The 22081-nt window shown below is 27.6% G+C and overlaps 5 protein-coding genes and 1 long non-coding RNA gene across 7 annotated transcripts; 2 read left to right on the top strand and 4 right to left on the bottom strand.

Annotated features, from left to right (window-relative positions):
* Positions 1-81: 81 nt before the first annotated feature.
* On the bottom strand, positions 82-18773 carry LOC102680369 (protein artichoke). 2 transcript variants are annotated; one of them, XM_031515144.1, is made up of 11 exons: positions 18762-18773; positions 6220-7286; positions 4961-6131; positions 4186-4892; positions 3343-3667; positions 2981-3247; positions 2440-2593; positions 2136-2348; positions 1303-2023; positions 900-1222; positions 82-828 (listed from the first exon to the last, which is right to left on the bottom strand). In XM_031515144.1, exons 2-11 carry the CDS (start codon positions 6384-6386, stop codon positions 344-346), a joined length of 4533 nt encoding a protein of 1510 aa, XP_031371004.1. In that variant the 5' UTR covers positions 6387-7286; positions 18762-18773; the 3' UTR covers positions 82-343. The 2 variants fall into 2 exon arrangements, with proteins under 2 accessions (XP_031371004.1, XP_006609576.1); XM_006609513.2 differs by lacking the exon at positions 18762-18773 and having other exon boundaries at positions 6220-7431.
* On the top strand, positions 9130-11164 carry LOC102679647 (L-threonine 3-dehydrogenase, mitochondrial). Its single transcript, XM_006609507.2, has 5 exons — positions 9130-9341; positions 9465-9728; positions 9978-10238; positions 10613-10879; positions 10944-11164. Exons 1-5 carry the CDS (start codon positions 9188-9190, stop codon positions 11102-11104), a joined length of 1107 nt encoding a protein of 368 aa, XP_006609570.1. The 5' UTR covers positions 9130-9187; the 3' UTR covers positions 11105-11164.
* LOC102679771 (DNA primase large subunit-like) lies at positions 11088-13644 on the bottom strand. Its single transcript, XM_006609508.2, has 7 exons — positions 13204-13644; positions 12754-13091; positions 12449-12682; positions 12213-12347; positions 11777-12155; positions 11557-11712; positions 11088-11481 (listed from the first exon to the last, which is right to left on the bottom strand). Exons 1-7 carry the CDS (start codon positions 13367-13369, stop codon positions 11222-11224), a joined length of 1668 nt encoding a protein of 555 aa, XP_006609571.1. The 5' UTR covers positions 13370-13644; the 3' UTR covers positions 11088-11221.
* On the bottom strand, positions 13515-15599 carry LOC102679976 (nucleoside diphosphate-linked moiety X motif 19-like). The gene is made up of 5 exons (XM_006609510.2): positions 15435-15599; positions 14849-15185; positions 14500-14735; positions 14223-14381; positions 13515-14157 (listed from the first exon to the last, which is right to left on the bottom strand). The coding sequence occupies exons 1-5, from the start codon at positions 15507-15509 to the stop codon at positions 13879-13881; spliced, it is 1086 nt and encodes a 361-aa protein (XP_006609573.1). The 5' UTR covers positions 15510-15599; the 3' UTR covers positions 13515-13878.
* LOC102680107 (succinate dehydrogenase assembly factor 3, mitochondrial) lies at positions 16139-16844 on the bottom strand. The gene is made up of 2 exons (XM_006609511.2): positions 16533-16844; positions 16139-16357 (listed from the first exon to the last, which is right to left on the bottom strand). Exons 1-2 carry the CDS (start codon positions 16707-16709, stop codon positions 16178-16180), a joined length of 357 nt encoding a protein of 118 aa, XP_006609574.1. The 5' UTR covers positions 16710-16844; the 3' UTR covers positions 16139-16177.
* Positions 18774-18839: 66 nt separating the features above from the next.
* LOC102679402 lies at positions 18840-19832 on the top strand. The gene is made up of 3 exons (XR_420821.2): positions 18840-19171; positions 19255-19326; positions 19485-19832. It is a non-coding gene; the product is annotated as an uncharacterized LOC102679402 (long non-coding RNA).
* The last annotated feature ends 2249 nt before the right edge of the window (positions 19833-22081 follow it).

Here is a 22081-nt window from a genome sequence, read left to right as displayed (position 1 = left end):
ATTTTATTTATTTTTCATGAATATATAAGAACTCTATAATATAGTCATCAAGAGATGCACAATGCATCAATTATTTCTTTGTATCATAAAAATTCACATTTAATCACGAAACGTGAAATTTTAATCTAAAAATAAGTTTTTATAGTGCAGGTACCTGTTCAGAAGATGTAATTTCAAATAAATAATGTTTTTCATTATCAAAACATTTAATATAATCTAATAACACTTGAATTTTCTTCATTTCGTTTTCATCATTCAGATCAATCATATTAAGCGCAATTAAAACTTCAAAAATGAATTATTCAATAAATTAATTATTGAAAATATTTAATCTTTCATGTTTTTATATGAAAATGTATAAAATAAGATATATTTGACTTAATAAAGTCCATCGAGCCACACTTGTCTTTTCACCTCCACTATATGCTACACCAACAAAAGGTTCTAAATTAGTATCGTTATAATGTTGAAAATACCAATTAAATGAATTGTCTTCAAGAACTTCAGCATTCTCATTGGAAGATCCATCTATTCCGAATAGTTTTTCCTCTTCATTTTCCAAATTTCGTTGAACAGCTTCAGCCATAGATTTCTGTTTTTCTGGTTCAGCAACGAGACCAATACGTGGTGATGGAACTTTTGTTATTGTTGGCCTACCTAATGGACGCAAATTTTGGATCAATGAGGGTATTTGACCTCCTGGAACTAAAAACGCTGAAAGCGGTGATGCTTCCGTTTCTCGAGAAGCTTGAGATGTGGAATTCTTCCGATTTTCCGAAAATGTTGAATGAAAAGTCGAACGTTCTGTTATAATAGCACTTGGATCATCTATGATTGATATTAAAATATTATTTATTTGAAATTATATAAAAAAATTATGATGAAAAGTATAATTTTACCAATTGATTCGTTTCGAACGTTTGTCGCGAGACTGGACGTTTCTTGAAATTCATTTGCTTCGGTATTCCAGTATACATGTTTTTCCCCTTTTAATATCTCTGTCGATGTTTCTTTGGATAAAACATCTTTCGTCGCTTCCAAGGCATTTTTCGGCGTAGTCCAAACGATTCTACTCGCGACTTCCACTTGTAATTTTTCTTCGTTTTTAATCGCTTTCTTAATCATTTCCAGATTTTCTCCGTTATAAGCTTCAACAGAAGTTCCATTTGCTTCGTGGTGCGATTCATCTGATGCAGTATCCTTCGTTGAATTTATGGCAGAACTAGAAAAAGATAGAACAGATAGATAAAATTTTATGATTATTTTTCTACATATGCATTTCTATCTAATCAATCTGTTTACCTAATTTTTTTCACACCATTTATTTGCCAATGAAAATCAGGTTCATTAACAGATACTGTGGATAACTCTTCCCTTTCTTTCGGCCCTACTTTAGACTTGTTTGTTCTTAGGTAAGTTCTTTCAACTTTTGCGATTGTCCCATTTCCGCTCTTCCATCGTTTCCGTTCTTCTTGCGTAGCGTTCGAGTTCTTCGAGCTTTCGTTTTTAATTTGTTTCTCGTATGTTAATCTAGGGTCAACGATAGGCACAAATCCACCTTGTCCTCGCGGTAATGGTATAAAACCTCCTCTGTGAATTTCTGGTTCTGTAGGCGGAAACGTCCTGTAACGACCTCTTTCAGGTCTTCCCGAAGAATCTTTCCTCTCGAATTTTCTTCTTGAATTTCCCCAAAGATTGAAGTTAAGACTAGGCAAAGGTACCCCGAAGAAGGTAAAACCAGAACTGCTAGGAGAGGGAGGCATCGAGGTAATTTTTTTTATGGGAATGGTATTATTCGTCGTAGTTGAAATCTTCTCCGTCGTCTGAATGGTTTTCTCATTGCTCGTTGGTACAGTGGTTATAAATTGAGCAGATGTGAATGTTACGTTTGATGTGTCATTTTTATTATCATGATAATCAGGATACTCGTAGAAATAATCAGCATCTTGAATATTAGGAGGATTTCTCGTCGAAGACTCCTTTAAATTCATCCTTAAAGGTACCATCTCCGTTGCTCCAAATACTAATGAGATATTTAATAAACATATTGTCGATAAAAGAAAATGATAATTTGAATATTTTTATAATATTTTTATATATATTTTATAATTTGATTGTGAATAGCTGTTACTCACTAGAAGAGGAAACAGGATACGGTGCAATGTCGATCATTTCCGCCTCACAGCCAGGATGAATCGGATCGATTTGTCTTTCGCGTTGACAATCCTGACGCGCTAATCTAATTTCTTTGAATAAAGATCCATCGGCGCATCTTGGACCTTCGGAGGAAGCTTGCTGCAACCATCCTCTCAACCATAACATTCCACAGGAACACGAAAGTGGATTACCTTTATCACGAATAAAATTATTCTTATAAAAGAAAAAAAGAAAATTAGGAATCAGTACATGAAATAACGGAGAGAGAAAAAATTGAAGTACCATCGATATCTAAGACAGCGATATTCGATCTCAATCTTTTGAAGGCCGCTTCCGAAACGGAAGCCATTCGATTACTTCTCAAGCTGAGAACCCGAAGTCTCGGCATTTTATCGAAAGGCGAACCTTGGATAGTGCAAATACGGTTGTTGTCCATCTGCAATTAAAGTGGACAACGTATGTATAACGATCCGCTATCTTGTTAATTAACGATGCTGCTATACAATTGCTCTGCTAGCATAACGAGTGGCCTCGCACCACGGTTCGTGGCGAAGTTTCACTCTCGACGAGAAAGTATTCCTCGTTATTACTAAAGACTATCCCTACTACTATCATTTGTCCATTCTATGTTCGCGTTAAATACAATGGTTACGAAAATTTTTAATACGATTTTTATCCTAACTATTCCATGGATTCTTGCTTTCAAATTAAATTTAAAAGAAAGAATTATCACGCTATTTCAGGTTATTAATCCTTTTAATTAGCAAATTCCTTAAATGATCCATAAAATAATTCTTTCTCCTTTTACTTTCAGTTTACTTACTTTTAATTCAACTAGCCATTCCATCGATGATAAACTGTTGCTGGATACCCTGGATAATCGATTATTGCTCAAATCTAAAACTTCCAGGGAACGCAAGCTATCCAAGCCAATGTAATCCAACGAAGGTAAATGATTGTGGCTTAAATTAAGGAAGAGAAGGTGAGGCACGTTAATGAATGCATTACTCGCAATTTCCTGAATCCGATTTTCCTGAAGTTCCGCGCTTTGCAGTAATGGCAACTCGGTGAAAGCTCCGCTTGGAATTATCTATGTAATTCGAAATGACGATAAAAATGGTAGATTTTAATAATGGTTTTTAAGAAAATATATATATATATATATATATTTTTTTTTTCTGCTACCTGCAATCGATTCTTTCCAAGTCGTATCGCTTGCAGCTCTGGCAGAGCTCTGATAGCGTTTCTCTCGATAATTCTCAGATCGTTATTTTCCAGATCAATTAACGTTAACTGTGGCAGGCCATCGAAGGCGCCCTCGCGCAACTCACGAATACGATTCCTGACGAGTTTGAGCTCGAGCAAGGCCGATAGACTGCTCAATGTTTCCGGTGACAGGATGTTCAGCTTGTTAAAGCTCAAGTCTAATACTTGAAGAGCTGTTAAGCCGTGTAACGATCCGGGTAACTCGGTCAAAGTATTGTGCGACGCGTACAATTCACGAAGGTCTCTGCAATTAACAACGTTTCCTCCCTTTGATACGGAATCATTAATGGAAACAGGTGTTTCGTTAATTCGTCTGTTTAAATGCATTTAAATAAATTTAAGATCAGAACTTTAAACTTTAATAAAAAATTGTTAGGTTTCGAGAATCTGTAAAGAGCATATTGCTATTAATATCTATTCAGTTGAATGATCGATAAATAATGATTAATTAATATCAGCTTTTTTTTCTTCGATTAATTTAATCGATTAAAGTTCACTTGCTTGTTAAAGTAACGCAAACTACATAGTAGAAAATTAACGATACGCCAGGATAGTGCTACCTAACAACTAGAAAGAGACATTCAACACGAAGAACTTTCTAGGTACCAATTTGCTAGTGATGCAACCATATAACCACAAGTGAAACTGCTTTTCTATTCGCGTGTTGACGTGCAAAAAATGGCGCATCTTAATATAGTTTTGTACGCAATATGGTAGCATTATATAGTTATAGAAACTGTAATTTTTTTCAATGGATATTACCTGGTATTAGAAAACGTTGCATGAGGTATTTGAGCAAGATTATTCCTGCTGAGATCTATTCTCTGTAATCGAATATTTTCCTGGAAGATATCTGGCCTTAGAACTTCCAAACGATTTCCCCGTAAGCTCAAATCCATCAGTGATCTCAGCGGTCTAAAACTTCGGCCATGCAGGGTGACTATTCGATTGTATCTCAAATCCAATTGCTCCAATCTCGATAAACCTTCGAAAGCACCTTCCTCTATGAGTCGAAGAGAATTGTAGCCGAAGTTTAACTTTCTCAAATTCGGCAAATCGGTCAGACTGCCTGGAAGTATCCTCTCAATTCCGTTTGCACTCAGATCCAAGGATCTCAGAAGCGGGAGATCCAGATCTTGAGAGGATATTGCTGGTAAAATAACCATACGATTCATAGGCATGTAAAGGTGCTCTATGTTGCTCGGTAAACCCGGAACTATTTCGAGCATTCGATTCCAACCGACGTCCAATTCGTAAAGATTAGTCAAATGATTGAACGTGAGCGGATGGAGAACGGAAAGCGCGTTTCCAGAGATGTTTATATGCTCCAATAATGGCGTGCCCAAGAATGAATCGGGCTCTATAAGGCCAACCGCATTTCCACTGAGATCCAAACGTCTCAAACTTGGCAAGTTCGCTAATAAACGAGGTTCTATATGGCGGAAGTAATTTTCAGAAAGATCTAGTCCCTGAAATTGTAATATGTCATAAGATTATCACAAGAGATTAGGAAATGTTTCGCCATCCCATCACTTACTTTCAACGCTGGTAAGTTCCAGAACGGCGCTTCCAATAAGTTTGACAATGAATTATTTTTCAATCGAAGTTCCCTGAGAGCGGGCATCGCGGTGAAGGTTTCTCTTTGCAAAAAGGCCACTCTATTGTGATCAAGGTGAAGTCTTTCCAACGTAAGATGTCCCCTTAACGATCCAAAGGGTATCTCTTCGATTTGATTGTGGCTAACATCGAGGAATTTTAATCTGGGCAAAGCTTCCATTATAGATCTCAGTTCAGACACGTGACTTAGATCGTTGTTGATTAACCACATCTCTTCCAATACGTTTCCAGATCTATGCGGGAAGAATTCAGGATGTATGTGATGTATGAGATTGTGATTGAGATCGACAATTTTCAATGCCGGCATTCTTTGAAATGCCCCAGCGAACACTTCGGTAATATAATTTCTCGACAAATACAAGCGCGAGAGGACCGATAAATCTGTGAATGCCCCTTCACCAAGACGATTTATGCGATTTCTGTCCAGACGTATCATCGAGAGGGAAGGCAGATCCATGCAAGCCCGTCCAATCATCCCGGCATCCACGATCGAATTTCCAACCAACGAGATCTCTTTCAATTCTGGTAAATCTATCAAAGCTCGAGGATGGACCCAATGAATTCCACAGTCCGTAATATTCATCAACTCGAGCCGCAGCAGACCCCGGAAGAGACCAGCTTCCAAACGTATTAAACGTGGACTACCAAAAACGTGAAATTGTTCCAAGTTAGGCAAGTCTCGAAAATTTCTTGGGGCTAATTCTAACAGAGCCGGTGAGTTAATCTGGAGATATCTGAGTTTTGGTAGTCCAGAGAATCTAGGAAGCTTTTTCATCGCTCTACTCTGCAAGGTTACCGCCTCGAGGCCAAGTAAATTTTCGAGGCTGTCTACAGGTAACGAACGTAAATCCGGTTCCACGATAAATAATTCTAACAAGGAATCGTGAAGACCCTCTAGCCACCCTGACGACACTCTTTCAAGACGATTGTTTCGAAGCATTAAACGAAGAACACGCAGACTAGCAAAAACTTTGCCTGGCAGACTAGGTAGATTATTGTTCTCCAAGATCAACTCGTCAACTGGTCGATCTAAATAATGACTCACTGCCTTTAGACCCTCGAGAACTTTTGGTAACTCACTGTGACTGCACCTATTGACACAAATAAGAAATGAATCTTGTCTGATGATCTTTCTTTTTCTATTTTCTTTTTTTTTTTTCTTTTAAGTGTGACACTTGCCATATTTGAATCTCCATGTCACGAGTAGAACATCTACAAGGTAGAATCCTCTCTTGAGTAGGACACCCGTACTCCGAATTTAACTGAGCATCGACACTGATAAAGGATAACAGTGTCAGAAAGCAGCCAGTTATAAAGACGCCTCTATCCCACGGTAATTTAATCATAGCGCATTTGGATCTTGGTCTACGACCTCAAACACCAGTCCCACATTTTCTGTAAAAATCATTTTATCTCTAACTGTTCAATTTCTAAAAGCATAAATGTAATTTTTTTCTTTTTTTTTTTTTTTTTAGAAATTTGGATATTGTAACTAAATGTTAACTGTCTTTGTATATAAACCGAAGAACATGCTGTATATACATGGTGTCTACACGTCACGGTCGTAGACGACAAAATTAATGTTTCATACCGTAAGCTTAAAGTTAAAGACCGCTAGGAAAATCTTTCCCCGCGATAATTACTGTCACCCGAAATTGCACGACACGGGTATGTGTTGATTAAATTGATAAAGCATTTGTATTAATCGCAACAACGTACTAAAACGTTTATTTATTTCACGAACAATAGACAAATGCTCTTATCTAACATCTAATCATCAAAAGAACAAGATATTTGAGTAAGTAATTTAAGAGAATCGATACGGAAGGCGAAAGTCTTTTTACTCTATCTGATAGAACGAAAACAAAGGTTTTCTTCGAGGATAGTGTTCACGGGTGACTACGTGTGTTTCATAATGCGCCTTCCGTAAGTAGAAACAATCGAACGACCTAAAAATGCATTCGGATGTAAGGAATGTTGATATGAAGCAATTGTTAATTAAAATATTTAATCAAAAAAACTGTATACGTGTATACAGTTCCAGTAACCATATGTTTTGTTGAAAATTTAAGGGAGCGCGTCAGAATCCAGATATACAGGTCGTTACACTCACGTGATTACATTTGCATTCCTCTAAACTAGATTAACCTGATTGTTACCTGATAATAGCTGAACCTATTACCTGATTGTTAGGAAATCGGTTTTCATCGTTCAGTGAGCTTTAAAATTAAACTATTCAATTTGATCTTTTCTATGAACATTCCTCGTTAAATGAGTCTTCGCGTGACGCAAATTGCAAACGGTTGACATAATCCTTTGTTATATATCCTATTTAGTTACGACTTACAATGCGTATAATTGATACAGGTGCAGCATCTTTTTTATTAATTTTTTATTAGTTTTTTATTAGTTATAAACTTATAATACGTATAATTGATACAGGTGCAGCACCTTTTTTTTTTATTGTTAATGTCCTGTAACTATGATTGAACTATAGTATACGATCGTATATGATACCAGTGAAAGTGATATATGTTTCCTCTGTCTTCTTAGTTCTTATTCTTTCTTAAATTATAGCAAGTAATTTTATGCAACTTTGAAACTAGATAGTGTACATACATTTTAAGCAAATAAAAGTAAGATTAAACGATGAGAATCGCATTATTCTCGTTATTTTTATTATTTAATCATTGCAATTTAAAATGTCAAAACTACTCAATTCTTCGTATCGATTTGTAGGGATCATTCCTACCTTTAGACTTTCTCCTAGCTGACCAAAAGTCTCGATTTATTCCCGAATAAAAAACGTTCCCACTTCTCAAAATTTTATTGATTATCTTTAATTTAATTATTTATATTTTCTAGAATAACGTGATTAAATAGCACTGCCTATTCACAAATCAAAAAACAACACGTCACGTTTCGAACGTCGTTTCGAAAAGTTAGAAACTCGGTACTCTCGTTACGAACAGATACGAACTAACTACATGAAGAAGTTTTGTACAAAACGTGCTGATGCACAAAGTCGAGGGGAGAAGATGACTGTGGCGTGGGTGATGGCGAGCGGGACGAAAAGAGAATTGCGAAGTGCTGTGTCCAACCACCGTGAAGGCACGCTTCCAGGAAATTCTTCCCTTTCCACCAAATCTTTACCATCTACCAAATTGGCGACAGTGACAAATTTCGAATTTAAAATTGCCTGTCTTATAAATTTTTCAGGCTTCAAATCTATCAGAAGATTTTAAAAAAAATTACGAGCGATTTCAACTAGAGATATTTTACAAATATTGAAACGATGATATAAAAATAAGATTTGTAAAGATTTGTAAGTTAATATTCGTATTATTTAACTGTAATATCACTGTAAATAATTTCAGTTTATAATTTCAGTAATGTTCATAACAATTTTTTGATTTATATCGACAAGAATCACGATTTCTATAATTTTCTTGAAAACGTGCAGCTAAACGTGTTCCAGTCCAGATGATATGAATACCATCTTCTTTTATTCGCTTTTGTCAAGATGTAGGAAAATATACATTAATTTGATTCAAAATAATATCGAAAAATTTTCCATTCCTCCAGAGCTAACCAGTATTTAATTACTGATTAATCATTCAGATATAGCACTTGAATATCTTTTTATCTATTAACATCTAAAATCTATATTAAAAAATAAATTGAATTAAATATTAGAATATTTAAATGAATAATTCACAATAATATATGATTTTTAATAATAATAACACTATATAAATTTTTATTAGATAAATATAAGTATTATAAATATATGAATTACTTACTTTAACTAGATTCATAGAAATTAAAAATTCTGCATTTATTAACGCACAAATACAAAAAAGAAGAAACCTGTGTTGCAACTGGTTTTCAGAATCAATCCTGTTATAATATTATGATTATGCGAGCCTATGGCAGTCATTTAAAGATATTGAAACAGAAAAGTCCTTTTAATTTATTATGTTCCTTTGAGAATTTCTTTATGCAGATAAAAGTTTTCTTCGAATTTTTTCAAATTTTTTTTTAATATATCTAACGTGACTGTAACTGGAAAAAAGAAGAAAAAGAAGTATTTCATTAAGAATTGCCACTTGTTTTTGATTGAATTTTTTATTTCGGATTTCAAAACATGTGGTGTAAAAATTTATTAAAAGTTTATCAATGGTTTTCAAGAAACATTTTAAGAGATTATTGCATCATGAATTGTTCATCTCAAGAAGTTGAAAAAATTGAAATTAATAAATCACGTATTATCAAAAAATCACCAAGAATACTTATTACAGGTGCGTGTATGATTTTAAAATATCAATTAAAATATTTGTTTCAAAATTATAACAAATTTTTCTTTGCATTTTGCTATGGATTTACATAAAAATTTAATATTCTTTACATTTTTGTATTATAAGGTGGTCTAGGACAATTGGGTACCGAGTGTGCAAAACTATTTCGTAAAAATTATGGAAATGAAAATGTAATTTTATCTGATATAATCAAACCGACAGAAGAAAATTTATCAAACGGACCTTTTATTTTTGCCGATATTCTTGATTTTAAAGGACTACAAAAGATTGTAGTAAATTATAGAATTGATTGGCTCATTCATTTCAGTGCTCTTCTTAGCGCTATAGGTGAACAAAATGTTCCTCTAGCTGTAAGAGTCAACATAGAAGGTAAAATAATCATTGAAGTTCTATAAAATAGATTAGATTGGAATGAAATCGAATGTCTTATTAAGTGAATCTTATTAAATATCATTGTAATAATTATAATACTAACATAATCATGAAAGAAAGTACATTAGAGAAAGTATGTAGCTTTCATAGATATCTTTAAAGAATATCTTCATATAAAATTATTCAAAATTTTTTAAAATCTAAATCTAAAAAAATTTCTATAAAAAAATTAATACTTTATATTAGGAATGCATAATGTTATTGAACTAGCAAAGCAATATAAATTAAGAATATTTATTCCTTCGACAATTGGAGCATTTGGTCCAGATTCACCACGCAATCCTACTCCAAATGTAACTATTCAACGTCCACGAACAATTTATGGTGTTAGTAAAGTTCATGCTGAATTATTAGGTGAATATTATCATCATAGATTCGGTCTTGATTTTCGATGTCTTCGATTTCCGGGAGTTATCAGCAGTGATCCACCAGGTGGTGGTACTACAGGTATATATTTTATTATTATTTTGATTTTTTATTGTTATTTATTTTGTTTTTTTATTTTATTTTTATTTTGTAATAAATATATTTTATTAAATATATTTTATATAAAAATATTTTCCTACCTCAAGAAATGGAGCATTAAAATAATTACATAATAATGCAATTTATTGGTCTTTAGAGACAATAGTATGAGTAAATTGTTGAATGTCTCTTGATCGCGAACCGTGAGGTCGTTTCTTGCGTTTCCCTTATTTTCTGAAGCGTAAATCTTAAAATAACAGCAAAGTAACATTATGAAGAAAACTATATAGTATGTGATAAAGTAATATTTTTAATATAATTAATATTTTAATTGTATAACTTTATTTTTTTAATAGACTATGCAGTAGCAGTTTTTCATGAAGGATTACTCACTAAAAAGTATGAATGTTATTTAGAACCTTATACAAGATTACCAATGATGTACATAGAAGATTGTTTATCAGCGCTTTTTCAATTTTTAAATACTCCAAATGAGCAATTACAAAGAAGAGTATATAATGTTACTGCTATGAGTTTCACACCTGAAGAATTATTTACTGAACTTAAAAAATATGTTCCTGATTTAAAGATTTCATATAAACCGGATGCAAGACAATATATTGGTTCGTAATATTTATAATTATTAATCTGCAATATATATAACAAAACAACATATTTAAATTTTAGCTGAAAATTGGCCACAAGTTTTCGATGATAGTGATGCTCGTCGAGATTGGGGTTGGCAGCATAAGTATAACTTAGAAAAACTGGTAAAATCAATGGTACGCGATGTAAAGAAAAATTTTTCAAACAAAAGATCATTAAAAGAAGTTAACAGCTATGTATGATATGATTTAGATAATTGATATAATTGATATAAATTATATTATATAATTATCTTAAGGTATGAAAATACTATTTATTTTACAACAAAATATAAAACTTAGAAAATATATTTTTTATAATTACATATCTTCACTCATTAATTTCTCAATATCTTCGTCATTTAGATAATTTTCTATTCTTCTTGGAGTTAGTTTAGATGTTCTAACTGGAGTCATATTCATTTTATCAATTTTTCTCGATGGTGTAGTATTTCTCTCTGTACTTTTTGGGGTAGAAATATTTCTTGAAGGAGTACTTCTGTCAATATTGGGAGTACTAACTCTAGGAGTTCCAACATTTAGTTTTCCAGTTTGAGAAAGTTTTTCTTTATTTTCAAATTCTGTAAAACAAAAAAAAAAGAGACAAATTTATTTATTAAATTTATATATCTTTTTAATTTAAACTATTATTGTACCTGCATCTTTAGTCAATATGGCCCGACTTTCTAGGAAATATCCATTTGGATGAATAATAGGTTTATCTGGCAAACGATTATGTAAAACTTTAAAGTATGCTGTACAAGCACCAAAGTAATTATCATTTTTTGCTAGTTCTGTTATTTCATTAATACCTAAAATATATAAAATTTTAGATATAATTCCTTATAATAATAAAAAAAAAGACAATATACTTACTTGCTGCAGGTATGCCATAACTAAACAATTTTTGTTTTAATGATGCATTATCCATATGTTTATATGGACAACCATTAAATTCTCCAGGACTTTGAACAGAAGACATAATTTTTTGACATCCAAGAGGAGTGTAGTTTGTCTGTCTGCCTTCTTTACCATAAGTATGTCTTATAGTATAGGCATATTCCTTATCAAATTTTACTGAATCAATTTTTTTTGTGAACTCTGTTTTCCAAAAGGATAAAGAATCTTCCATTGTTACACCAATACCTTTTATAAATAAACCATATTGTATACGCCCACTATTTTTCAGATGATGATTAGATTTAAGTGCTTCATGTAATATTCTCATGCACATAGGATATGATGTTTTTGATAACTGAAAATTATATAATATTATTCAAGAATAAAATTATATAAAAAATAAATAAATTACCTCATCTAATTTATCTGTGGGTGTAGCAGAACTAGTCCAAACAACACATGTTTTATCAGAAATATTAGGTACAGATTTAAGATATGATTGTATTCTATCATCACCATGCATACGCATAATAGACATTTTTGCAGCCTGTGCATAAGATTAAACTAATTATAAATCTAAACAACATTTGGTTATATATATATATATATATACATAATAATGAAAAATAATATAAAATAAAAACTTACTGGCATACCATCAAGTAAGTTTTTTCTAAAATAAGAAAGAAACAAAGATACTAAATCTATTTGTGGTATATATGCTATTCCTTGACTTAGATAAACTCTACGTGATCTAATTAAATCAGAAACTCTATAAAAAGAAACTTTATAAAATTCTGTCATATCAATATTTAAAACTTTTATGGATGAGGTAGATAAACGAAGTTCCTCTCTAATTTCATCCTTTTCTTCTTGTGTAATCTTAAGAAAATAATAATAAAAAAAATGATCATAAATTTAATGAATTATTTTACTTTAGCTCAATTTCTTACCTGGTGACAATCAATATTATGCATACTAAGTAACTTTTCTATTCCTTCTTTATCTAATGAACTAAATCTTAATTTAAATAATTCTATTTCTTGGTTAATAAACCACATTTGACGATCTGATTCTTGACAATGTGATAATCTTGATATAAAATGTGATATATGATCTTTTCTTCTACATTGTAAATCAGTTTCTGTTGATGATTTGCAACCTTTTGCATATAAAAGATGTGCAAAATATTTAAGACCATCTTTCATTAAAGCTGTATGTAAATTTTGTTTACGGTCTTCTTGTGTCTTAAAATCTGTTCTTATTGCATTGTTTTCCACATGTTGTAAAACTATAAAATATGATGATCATATATATATATATATAAAACTATTTTTATTCATAATAGAAATTAATAATAATTATAAAATAATAAGTTAATTATAATTTTCTATAAAACTTACGTTTTAATCTTTCTCTACCCAGTTCCTCAAATTCTGTAAGTGAAATTTCTCCTGTTGGAGGAAAATCATACATATGCAGGTCATGTTGATAAATATTTTGAAGATCAGAATAATCAATATTATTTCTAACATTAATTGTATAGCGTCTTCTTTTAGTATATTCCATTTTCTATAAGAAAATATATTCACTTTTCTTTTATTTAAAATGCATTCATAAATTTACGACATATCGTTCAAACAATTTTTTTCATAAGAAAATATTGTATAACATTTATAGTTAGCAAAACAGTTAACAATAAAAAATAAACGTATCTACTTAATATTAATTTATTTATGCACATACAACTATTGCCAACACATTTTGAATGTAAAAAATCTATTTCACAAGAAGCTTAAGCCGCCATTACTACCATACTATCTTTCCCGCGCTTTTTTCCCGCTATTTTCTTACAAAAATAGTTTAATGATTTATATATTATTCATATGTAAGTATATATATATATATATTAGTTTTTTTTTTTGAAAAACAATATCAATATATATTTATTAAAACTTAGTATATAATTCATCAATATCTTTTGATAAAATGAATTCTTGATTATAATATAATATACAATAAAACAGTACGTATATATATATTAAAAAGATACTACTATACATCATTGAATAAATCTATTATGGTTTAATATGTTTATGTACTATTGCAGTAGAAATATTTTTCAATTGAAGAGGCGCTAAATGGCCATCGGCACTATCAAAATTTTGTACATAAAGTTCTTTCACTTGAATATTGAAAAATTCCATTCTATTTTTTATAGGAGATATAGCTCGAAATTCATGAATAGTAATATCATTTCTATTAATAATTTGTTTATCAAGAAAATTAACTTGATTCGGATACATTGAATCTCCTGGTAAAACATGTACAATCCCATCCAACAATTCTACCTTTACCTAATATAATAAATATGTTATTAAAATTGCTTTTTAATATATTTTTTTAAATATTTTTTACATACTGGTAGATTTAAGAGCACTCCTATTTTACTTCTATCAATTGCAAAATCCAACAAATTATCTATGCTTTCGAACTTTGCTATTCTTGCAATTTCATATTGTTGTGGTGGTGGAAATGCAATTTTTGGAGTTGAAAATAAGAAATTTCCAGGCATATCCCACTAAATTAAAATATCTCATTTAATATTATTATAATTTTTAAATATTAATATATTCATAATTATATTATTCATTTATTTAAATATAAATTATATTATTCATATATTAAAACAACTTTACTTTCAAATCTTCTATTTCTGTTGGCTCATGAAAAGTTTGAGGTAAAGAAGAAACACAAGCTAAATAAAAAGCAGTGTTATAACGTCGTCCAGTAAAATAAGTCGGTGTTAACCAATTGCTCCATTCATAAAGAGACCATAAGTCTGGATAACAATTAAAATTTTCACACAATGTATAAAATTCTCTAGCATCATTGTGCACTCTTGTTTGCCAATTATGCAATTCACTTTTAGAAACTGTACAAAAAAAATTGAAAATTTTATAATTATTATTTATTTATTTTAATAAAATAACTTTTTATTTTGTAATATTTTCACAAATATTTTAATATTTTATTTAATCGAATTACTTTTTATGTTCTGTGCCCAACCAAAAGTATCTTCTCGAGATTGTTTGCAAATAAGTATACCACATTCTTCAAAGGTTTCACGAATTGCAGTAATGCGTAAAGAAATTTCTTTTGGCAATTCATTCGATTTGAATTGGAAAATTTGAGGACGAATAGAAGTATTTGGAGTCAAAGATGTGAAACTATTAGTATCAAAACCGAAGGTAGTAAAAAGATCATGCCATTTTAAATCAGCATCGGACGGATCTATTATTCCTCCAGGAAATACATATGTACTTGGTAAAAATTTTGAATTTTGATGACGTTTCAGGCACAGTAAATTGTAATTATACTGAAACTAGATAATATTTATTAATCTTTTAATTAGTATTTATATTGTAATTGTTTTTCTAATTAAGTCGTAATATAACAATTTAAATTCTCGCGCGTATTTGGCGTATGATTCGATTTTCGATATTATTATACTTTCTAATATTAAGTTATATTTTATTATTATTTTTTTTTATTTTAATAACAGAAAATAATCAATATATTTATTATGTACATAATAAAGTTTTTAATCAAATATATTTAATATATTACTTACATTTGTCAGTGATGAACGAACATATTTTTGACGTGCCGTTAGTATTAAACTTACAGATTCTTTCCAAGCCTTCATTCTTTTATTTAACGTATTTAAATTTTATATTATAAATTGTTATTTAATGTATCTAAGTTTTATAATATTTGCAATTTATACAAAATAATTGACATAGTTATAATTCCATAAAATGTACTTATAACCTAATTGAATAAATATACGTCCATATTTAGATTTAAACATTAATAAAAAAAAAACAATTAAATAATATAACGATTGTATATATATATATACTCACCGATGTCGTTTTGTTCTAAATAATTATTAACTGCATATTTTCAATACTTTCTTTATTTGAAGAATTATTAATTATTGTTGAAATTGTATTTTTATGATCATATTTAAAAATTGTTTAATATTATTATTTAATCTTTCTATTATAATTTTTTATTTATATTTTATATTTAAAATAAAACATTATTATATTATTACATATTACTATAATAAACTTATGATTGTTTCTATACAAATTTATCAAATATTATTGTCAAGAAATATTATTAGAAATTTATAAAAAATTATAGAGTATTATAGAAATTTTTGTTCAAATATAATAATTTATAATTTATATACATGATATTACATTGATCATAAATAATTAATAAATTATATTAATAATACATATATTATATACAATATTATATCTTTAATATTATTATTATACAATACATTTTAGAAAGAATAAATTATGTGTTTTTTATATTTTTATTGATTTTACCAGTTGATGCAATCATTAGTTCATATAATTGATGTAATTGTTCATCCCTAAATTTGTTAAAATCTTCTTCTTTTAAATTTTGACCTAAAGGTTTAGCTGTATGTGGTCCTTTTAGCCCAAGTTGTTTTGTAAGCATTATAGCATACTCCTATAAAATGAAGTAATTTTATTATTCATTTTAGAAATAAAAACTTTTAATATTTTAATAAATATAAAATATTATTTTATTTTATATTTATTAATTTATGTGATAATAAAAATGAAACATAACCTAATGATGTTAAAAAGATTACATTGAATTTATAAAATTTAATATTACTTACTGTCCATTCATTCATAAATATAATTGCTATATCTTCGTTACAATTTTTATGTCTTCTAAATTCATCTCGAACGTAATTTGTTCCTAAAACTTGAATTTCAGGTGGTAAACCACGATGTAACCTTAAAATTGTTTTGTACAGTATTCTGACACGCTGTATATGAAATAAATTGCTCATAATTTATTTATTAAAAGAATATATACATGCTAACAGATTGATATATTTTTTTCACTATTACACTTTATTAACAGATAAATTAAATTAGAAAAGATTTTAGTAGAATCTCGCACCAAATATATATTTTGATGTATGCAATTAATGAATATGAAAAAAGAAAGAAAAATTATATATACTTGCATTTATAATATTAGATTCTATATTAGGATATTAATTCTATTTTGTTTGAATATATTGTTTCACAGGATTATATATACAAATTGAATTATAAAATTTGATAAATATTTATAAATATTTAACATATATTGATATGTTATCATATATTTATAAATATATAAGGAAATTAAAATGATATTAAAATAATATTATATGGATAATTATATTATATAGATAAGATAATTAATAGAACATAATAAATAAAATTAAAATTATAATTAAAAATTTTTTAATTATTAGATTTTAACAAGAATTATATATAATCCTGTTTAAAATATAAAATGTTGTATATTTTGTTATATAATATTACGAATCTTTTCTCGCTTTCAAGAATTTTATCAAGAAAATAATTTCTTAAAATAATAAAAAACTTGAAAACTTAAATTATTAAAATGAACTTATAATTTGTTTATATCTTTTTTTTATTGTTATATTATTGTATTCTTTATTATTTATTATATTTTTTATAAGAAATTTTATAAAGATTATTGATATTTGTTTAAGATTTATCGGAATGGATTGATTTTCTAAATTACATTATGTTATAATGACTTTGTCTATTTTTTGTTCTATTTTTAAATAGAATCCTTTACAAAGATTTTAACCAATAGCAAGTATTGAATTTTTTTACCAATCACCTGTCTTCTAAGATCATTTAATTTATAGTGTAATATATTTTTATTAATTTTTTAATTCAATGTAAAAAACAAAAGAATATAAAAATATTTTGAATGAATTATTATAAAAAATACTTTCCATTAATTTTTTATGTATAAAATTTGTTTTATAATTTTTATGATATTAAAATATTTTATATTTTACCGTATATTTTATGAACTATTTTGCGTAGGAAATGTCTTCCGCGCGCGATTTTGACCAATCAGAAACGTTTGTCTTTTCTTCCCAATTACGTCAGTATTGTTCAACATTCGTCGTTGTACCCTCGTCCTGTTAAGACGCTTGCGTAGTGAGTTCGATTTAATTTTCAATTTTATTTTTTGTTAAGTGGTTTAAGTGATTATAAAAAGAAGAAAAGACTTATTAAGAATTCTAGGTAAGAAATTTTATATATAAAACTTCTTTTTTACGTAAAATATAACTTATATAAAATTTTTTTATTCGAAAAAAAATTCGTACTATCTTCAATTCATCTTCCAATTTTTTTATTATAAAAGTTTAATTTTTATAAATTTCTTAATTTTTTAATATTTTTTTCAAATAATTTGCATTTATTTTTGTATAAAACATATTTAGAACGATTAGAATATAATATTCTAAATTAGATATATTGTTTAAATTAATGTCTACGGGGTTCAACAACCCTTTTACACGGAAAAGACATTTTAGCCATTTGTAAATTGTTAGTTTTAATAATCTTTTATGCTTTGACCTCCATTTTGAAAAGTTTTTTAGTAAGTGACTGTGAATTTTCTTCTTTAATATATTTTATGATAAATTTTTATACTTTACAATGAAAAAAGAAATATAACAAAATACTTTATTGTTTTTTTGTTATAGAATTAATTAAATTATGAAAATTGGGAGCTTATTTGTTGAAACTGAGATTCATATATTTTTATAACAATTTCATTGAAATTGCTGCATATATGTAAGTAAAAATTATAATTTGAGAAATTTATAATATAAATAATATCGAATTGTAGTAATTATAAAAATTTAATTTTCTATCCATTAAATAATTTATATCGAATATAATTTTTATATCAAAAATATTTTTTCGATTTTTATATAACTTAGATGGATTTTTCATGTTTTCTTAAATAAAATAATAAATTAATAAAATATTTGCTTTTCAATAAAATAAATAATTTTTACGAATGATCTTTTATCATTTAAATAAAAATATAAAAGCAATGATGATTTTTTTTATATTTACATATTAATATTTTAATATATTTATAACAAAAAGAAAAGTATTTGAAAAAAATGTATTTTGTTTTTTAATTTTCCTTTTGTTCCCTTTTTAATACTTATTTCTTTCAGCAATTTTGTGATCGTGTGCAATGCGATCTTAGAGACAGTGTTTGATACGCGATATAATATTATTTATTTAAATATCATATAGCTTATATTTTTTAATTGAACGTAAAAGTAGAGTCAGTGTTTGTTTGTTGTTCAATATTTCATTTCATCTTAAGTTCATAAAGATTTCGTTTATCGCAAAATTAGAATCAAATCTGATTGAGAAGAGGATCTCCTTCGAGCTACAGTAAAAAAAGAAACGTGTAAGTATTGGAAAGTAGCATAACTTTTCAAAATATTTAATTAATTTTATATCTAATTGATTTTTTATTTTAATTTATTTCAGAAAAAGAATAAACAGAAATTCAACAAATATAGATCAATAATAATCACAATGTTGTGCTACATGACTATATTTGTAAGTTTATTTCTTTACAAATAATATAAATAATAATAATCAAAATCATTTTAACTATATTGAATCTTTTAAAAATAAGATTAATGTAATAATTTTGAATATTTTTGATTACTTTAGAAGACTTTTATTCTTACATTTTTCCCTTATTTCTGATCCAGTGTTTACAAGTGCACCTGTAGAGTTATCTCAAATTTCAACCTTGACAAATAAGGAGCATCAACCGTTTGTTATGGCATAGTCTACATGCATTCAACGAACGGTGAGTCAATACATATTTCAATTTATACATATTAGTTGCGTGTGAGCATAGTGATTACGAAAATAAGATTTTTGTTTCATTATATTAATATTTATTTGTTTTTTGATTATGTTTTATATGTATTAGTTTAGGTTAGAATCTTCTTGTTTCTTTTATGCAACTTATGATAATAGAGTAGAAGTCGGATGATCCTCCGATTTCACAATAAATATTTATTTTTTGTTTTTTTAAATTTATAATTTATAATGAATATTTTATAATAATTTTGTTTTATAGTAAAAAAATAATATTATAGTTTCATATATAAAATATGTAAAATGATATTATTATAAACAAGAAGATAATTCGCGGTTAGATTTTAATAACAAAGTAATAATTAAATATTCCTAACATATGCATGTATATATTTCAAAATATTTACTTCATAATAGGATCAACTAAGGATATAATAAAATAAAATAAAGAATAAATATCAATAATTAAATAATATACATATTTTTACAATTGTCTAAATTTTTTGATAAAATTTTTAATACATTTTTAATAAATTCGGCATTTTTTATTTTTTTTAAATATTCATAAACAAAAATATTTCATAAAAATAGAAAATTAGCTCGCTTAGATATATTATTAATCTATTTTTTTAGCTTAGGATTTTCAGCATACAATAAAGTGATAATTATTGTTGTCGTGTTCATTTCTTTTTACCTAACTTATAAGCGGGCTCAGGTGCTTCTCTTATGAGTAAAGGTGGTGGACACGATTTAATTATTAATATTTATTTTTGGCGGCTGACAATTCTTAGCGTTTGTGCACGATGTAAATTTCATAAGTGTGAATGGAATTTGTTAAGTTTATGAGATTTACATCGAATAAAATAAAATAATTAATTTAAAATGATAATGAAAAAAAATATATAAATGAAATTTATATATTTGAATTTAAAGAATTCAAATTCTGAAATTTGATATTTAAAATAAAGATTATAAAATATTTTATTAAAATATATATACATTTATAGATATCATAATCTATATATAATAATTTATGATGTATGTAATGCATGATGTTCCATGAATAAATAAAAATATCATATTATGATAAAAATATAATTTATCATACAATTTATATACAATTTTATAGAAATACACAAAGAATGTAAAACTCAAAATGAACTGATGAAATAATATGAATATTTAATGAATATAAATGAATATTTAACGCAATATTCGCTAATATTGTCAGTCGATTTCAGATATTCAGGTACGTAACTTAGTGTATGAAAGATTGTATGCTACAAGCTCGGGTGACGGAGGCGTCCCGGGACGTATCTCCCTAGTGTAGGCATTTGCACCCGGGTGTTATGAGAGAGAATCGTGATGTGAATGTATTGGTATAAATGATTTTGCTAATTCTTTTTAAATATAGAGTTAGGTAGGTAGGTAGTATACTTCTGGTATGAATGGGTTAAATTATAAGTAGGTAGGGCCAGGAAAAGCAGATTATCGCATTTCTCATTTCGGGTAGGTTATTCGATCGCACGATATATCTGCACCTGGGATTCAATTAGAATCAATTAATTTTTCATTAATTGATTTTAATTATTTATTATGGTTCGTACCTAGTTTTTAAGTACGTTCGCGATTCTAGATCCGAACGAAAAATGAAGTATATAGTGTGAAAGTGATTCTTCTTAAAAATTCGTATTAAAATATTGTACATCAGCTATTCTTCTAATGGTTGATCGTGATATGATACATAATTTATAATAATTTTTTTTTTTAATCAAAAAGATGATTAGAAATAGTGAAATAATATAGTGGGATTAATGCAAGAAACCCGAAGAAAAGACTAAAAGCTGAAGATTTTAAAGAATGCCTTTTCATCATTTGATGGAAAGCCATTCTTAAAATTATTATCAAGGTATTTATTAATTTATTATTACATTTTATTTATTATTGTCACTATGCTCACAATGTATCGATACAAAATAAGCATGATATAATTATTAGTGATATAGAATACTAAAATAATTTACAAACATCATTTTTCAAAATAATTTATGATTACATTTTATTTGTTCTTATCAGTATGTATCGATACAATATAGGCGTGATATAATTGTCAGTGATATGGAATATTAAAATTATTTGCAAAAATCATTTTTCAAAATAACTTCAATTTCAAATAAAATCTATATTTCCTAAGAATTGTATTTAAATGAATTAATATTTTTTTAGAAAATTTCTTTTAAAAAAAATTTATATTAATTATTGAAAAATATTTACTATATTGAAAATATTTTTATAATAAATATAAACAAATAATTATAATTATAAGAAATAATTATAAGAAATAGATAGAGATAGGTTGAATATGAATATAGAATAAATATAAAATAAATTGATTTGAATTAAAAAAAAATCATCATTGCAATAATAGCTTCAACAATAATTTTATGAATAATTATTAATGACTTTTTTAGTTAATACTTTA

The sequence above is a fragment of the Apis dorsata genome, unplaced genomic scaffold (genome assembly GCF_000469605.1).
Source record: "Apis dorsata unplaced genomic scaffold, Apis dorsata 1.3 scaffold_57, whole genome shotgun sequence".
NCBI lineage: Eukaryota > Metazoa > Arthropoda > Insecta > Hymenoptera > Apidae > Apis > Apis dorsata.
This window is presented reverse-complemented; position numbering and strand designations above follow the sequence as displayed.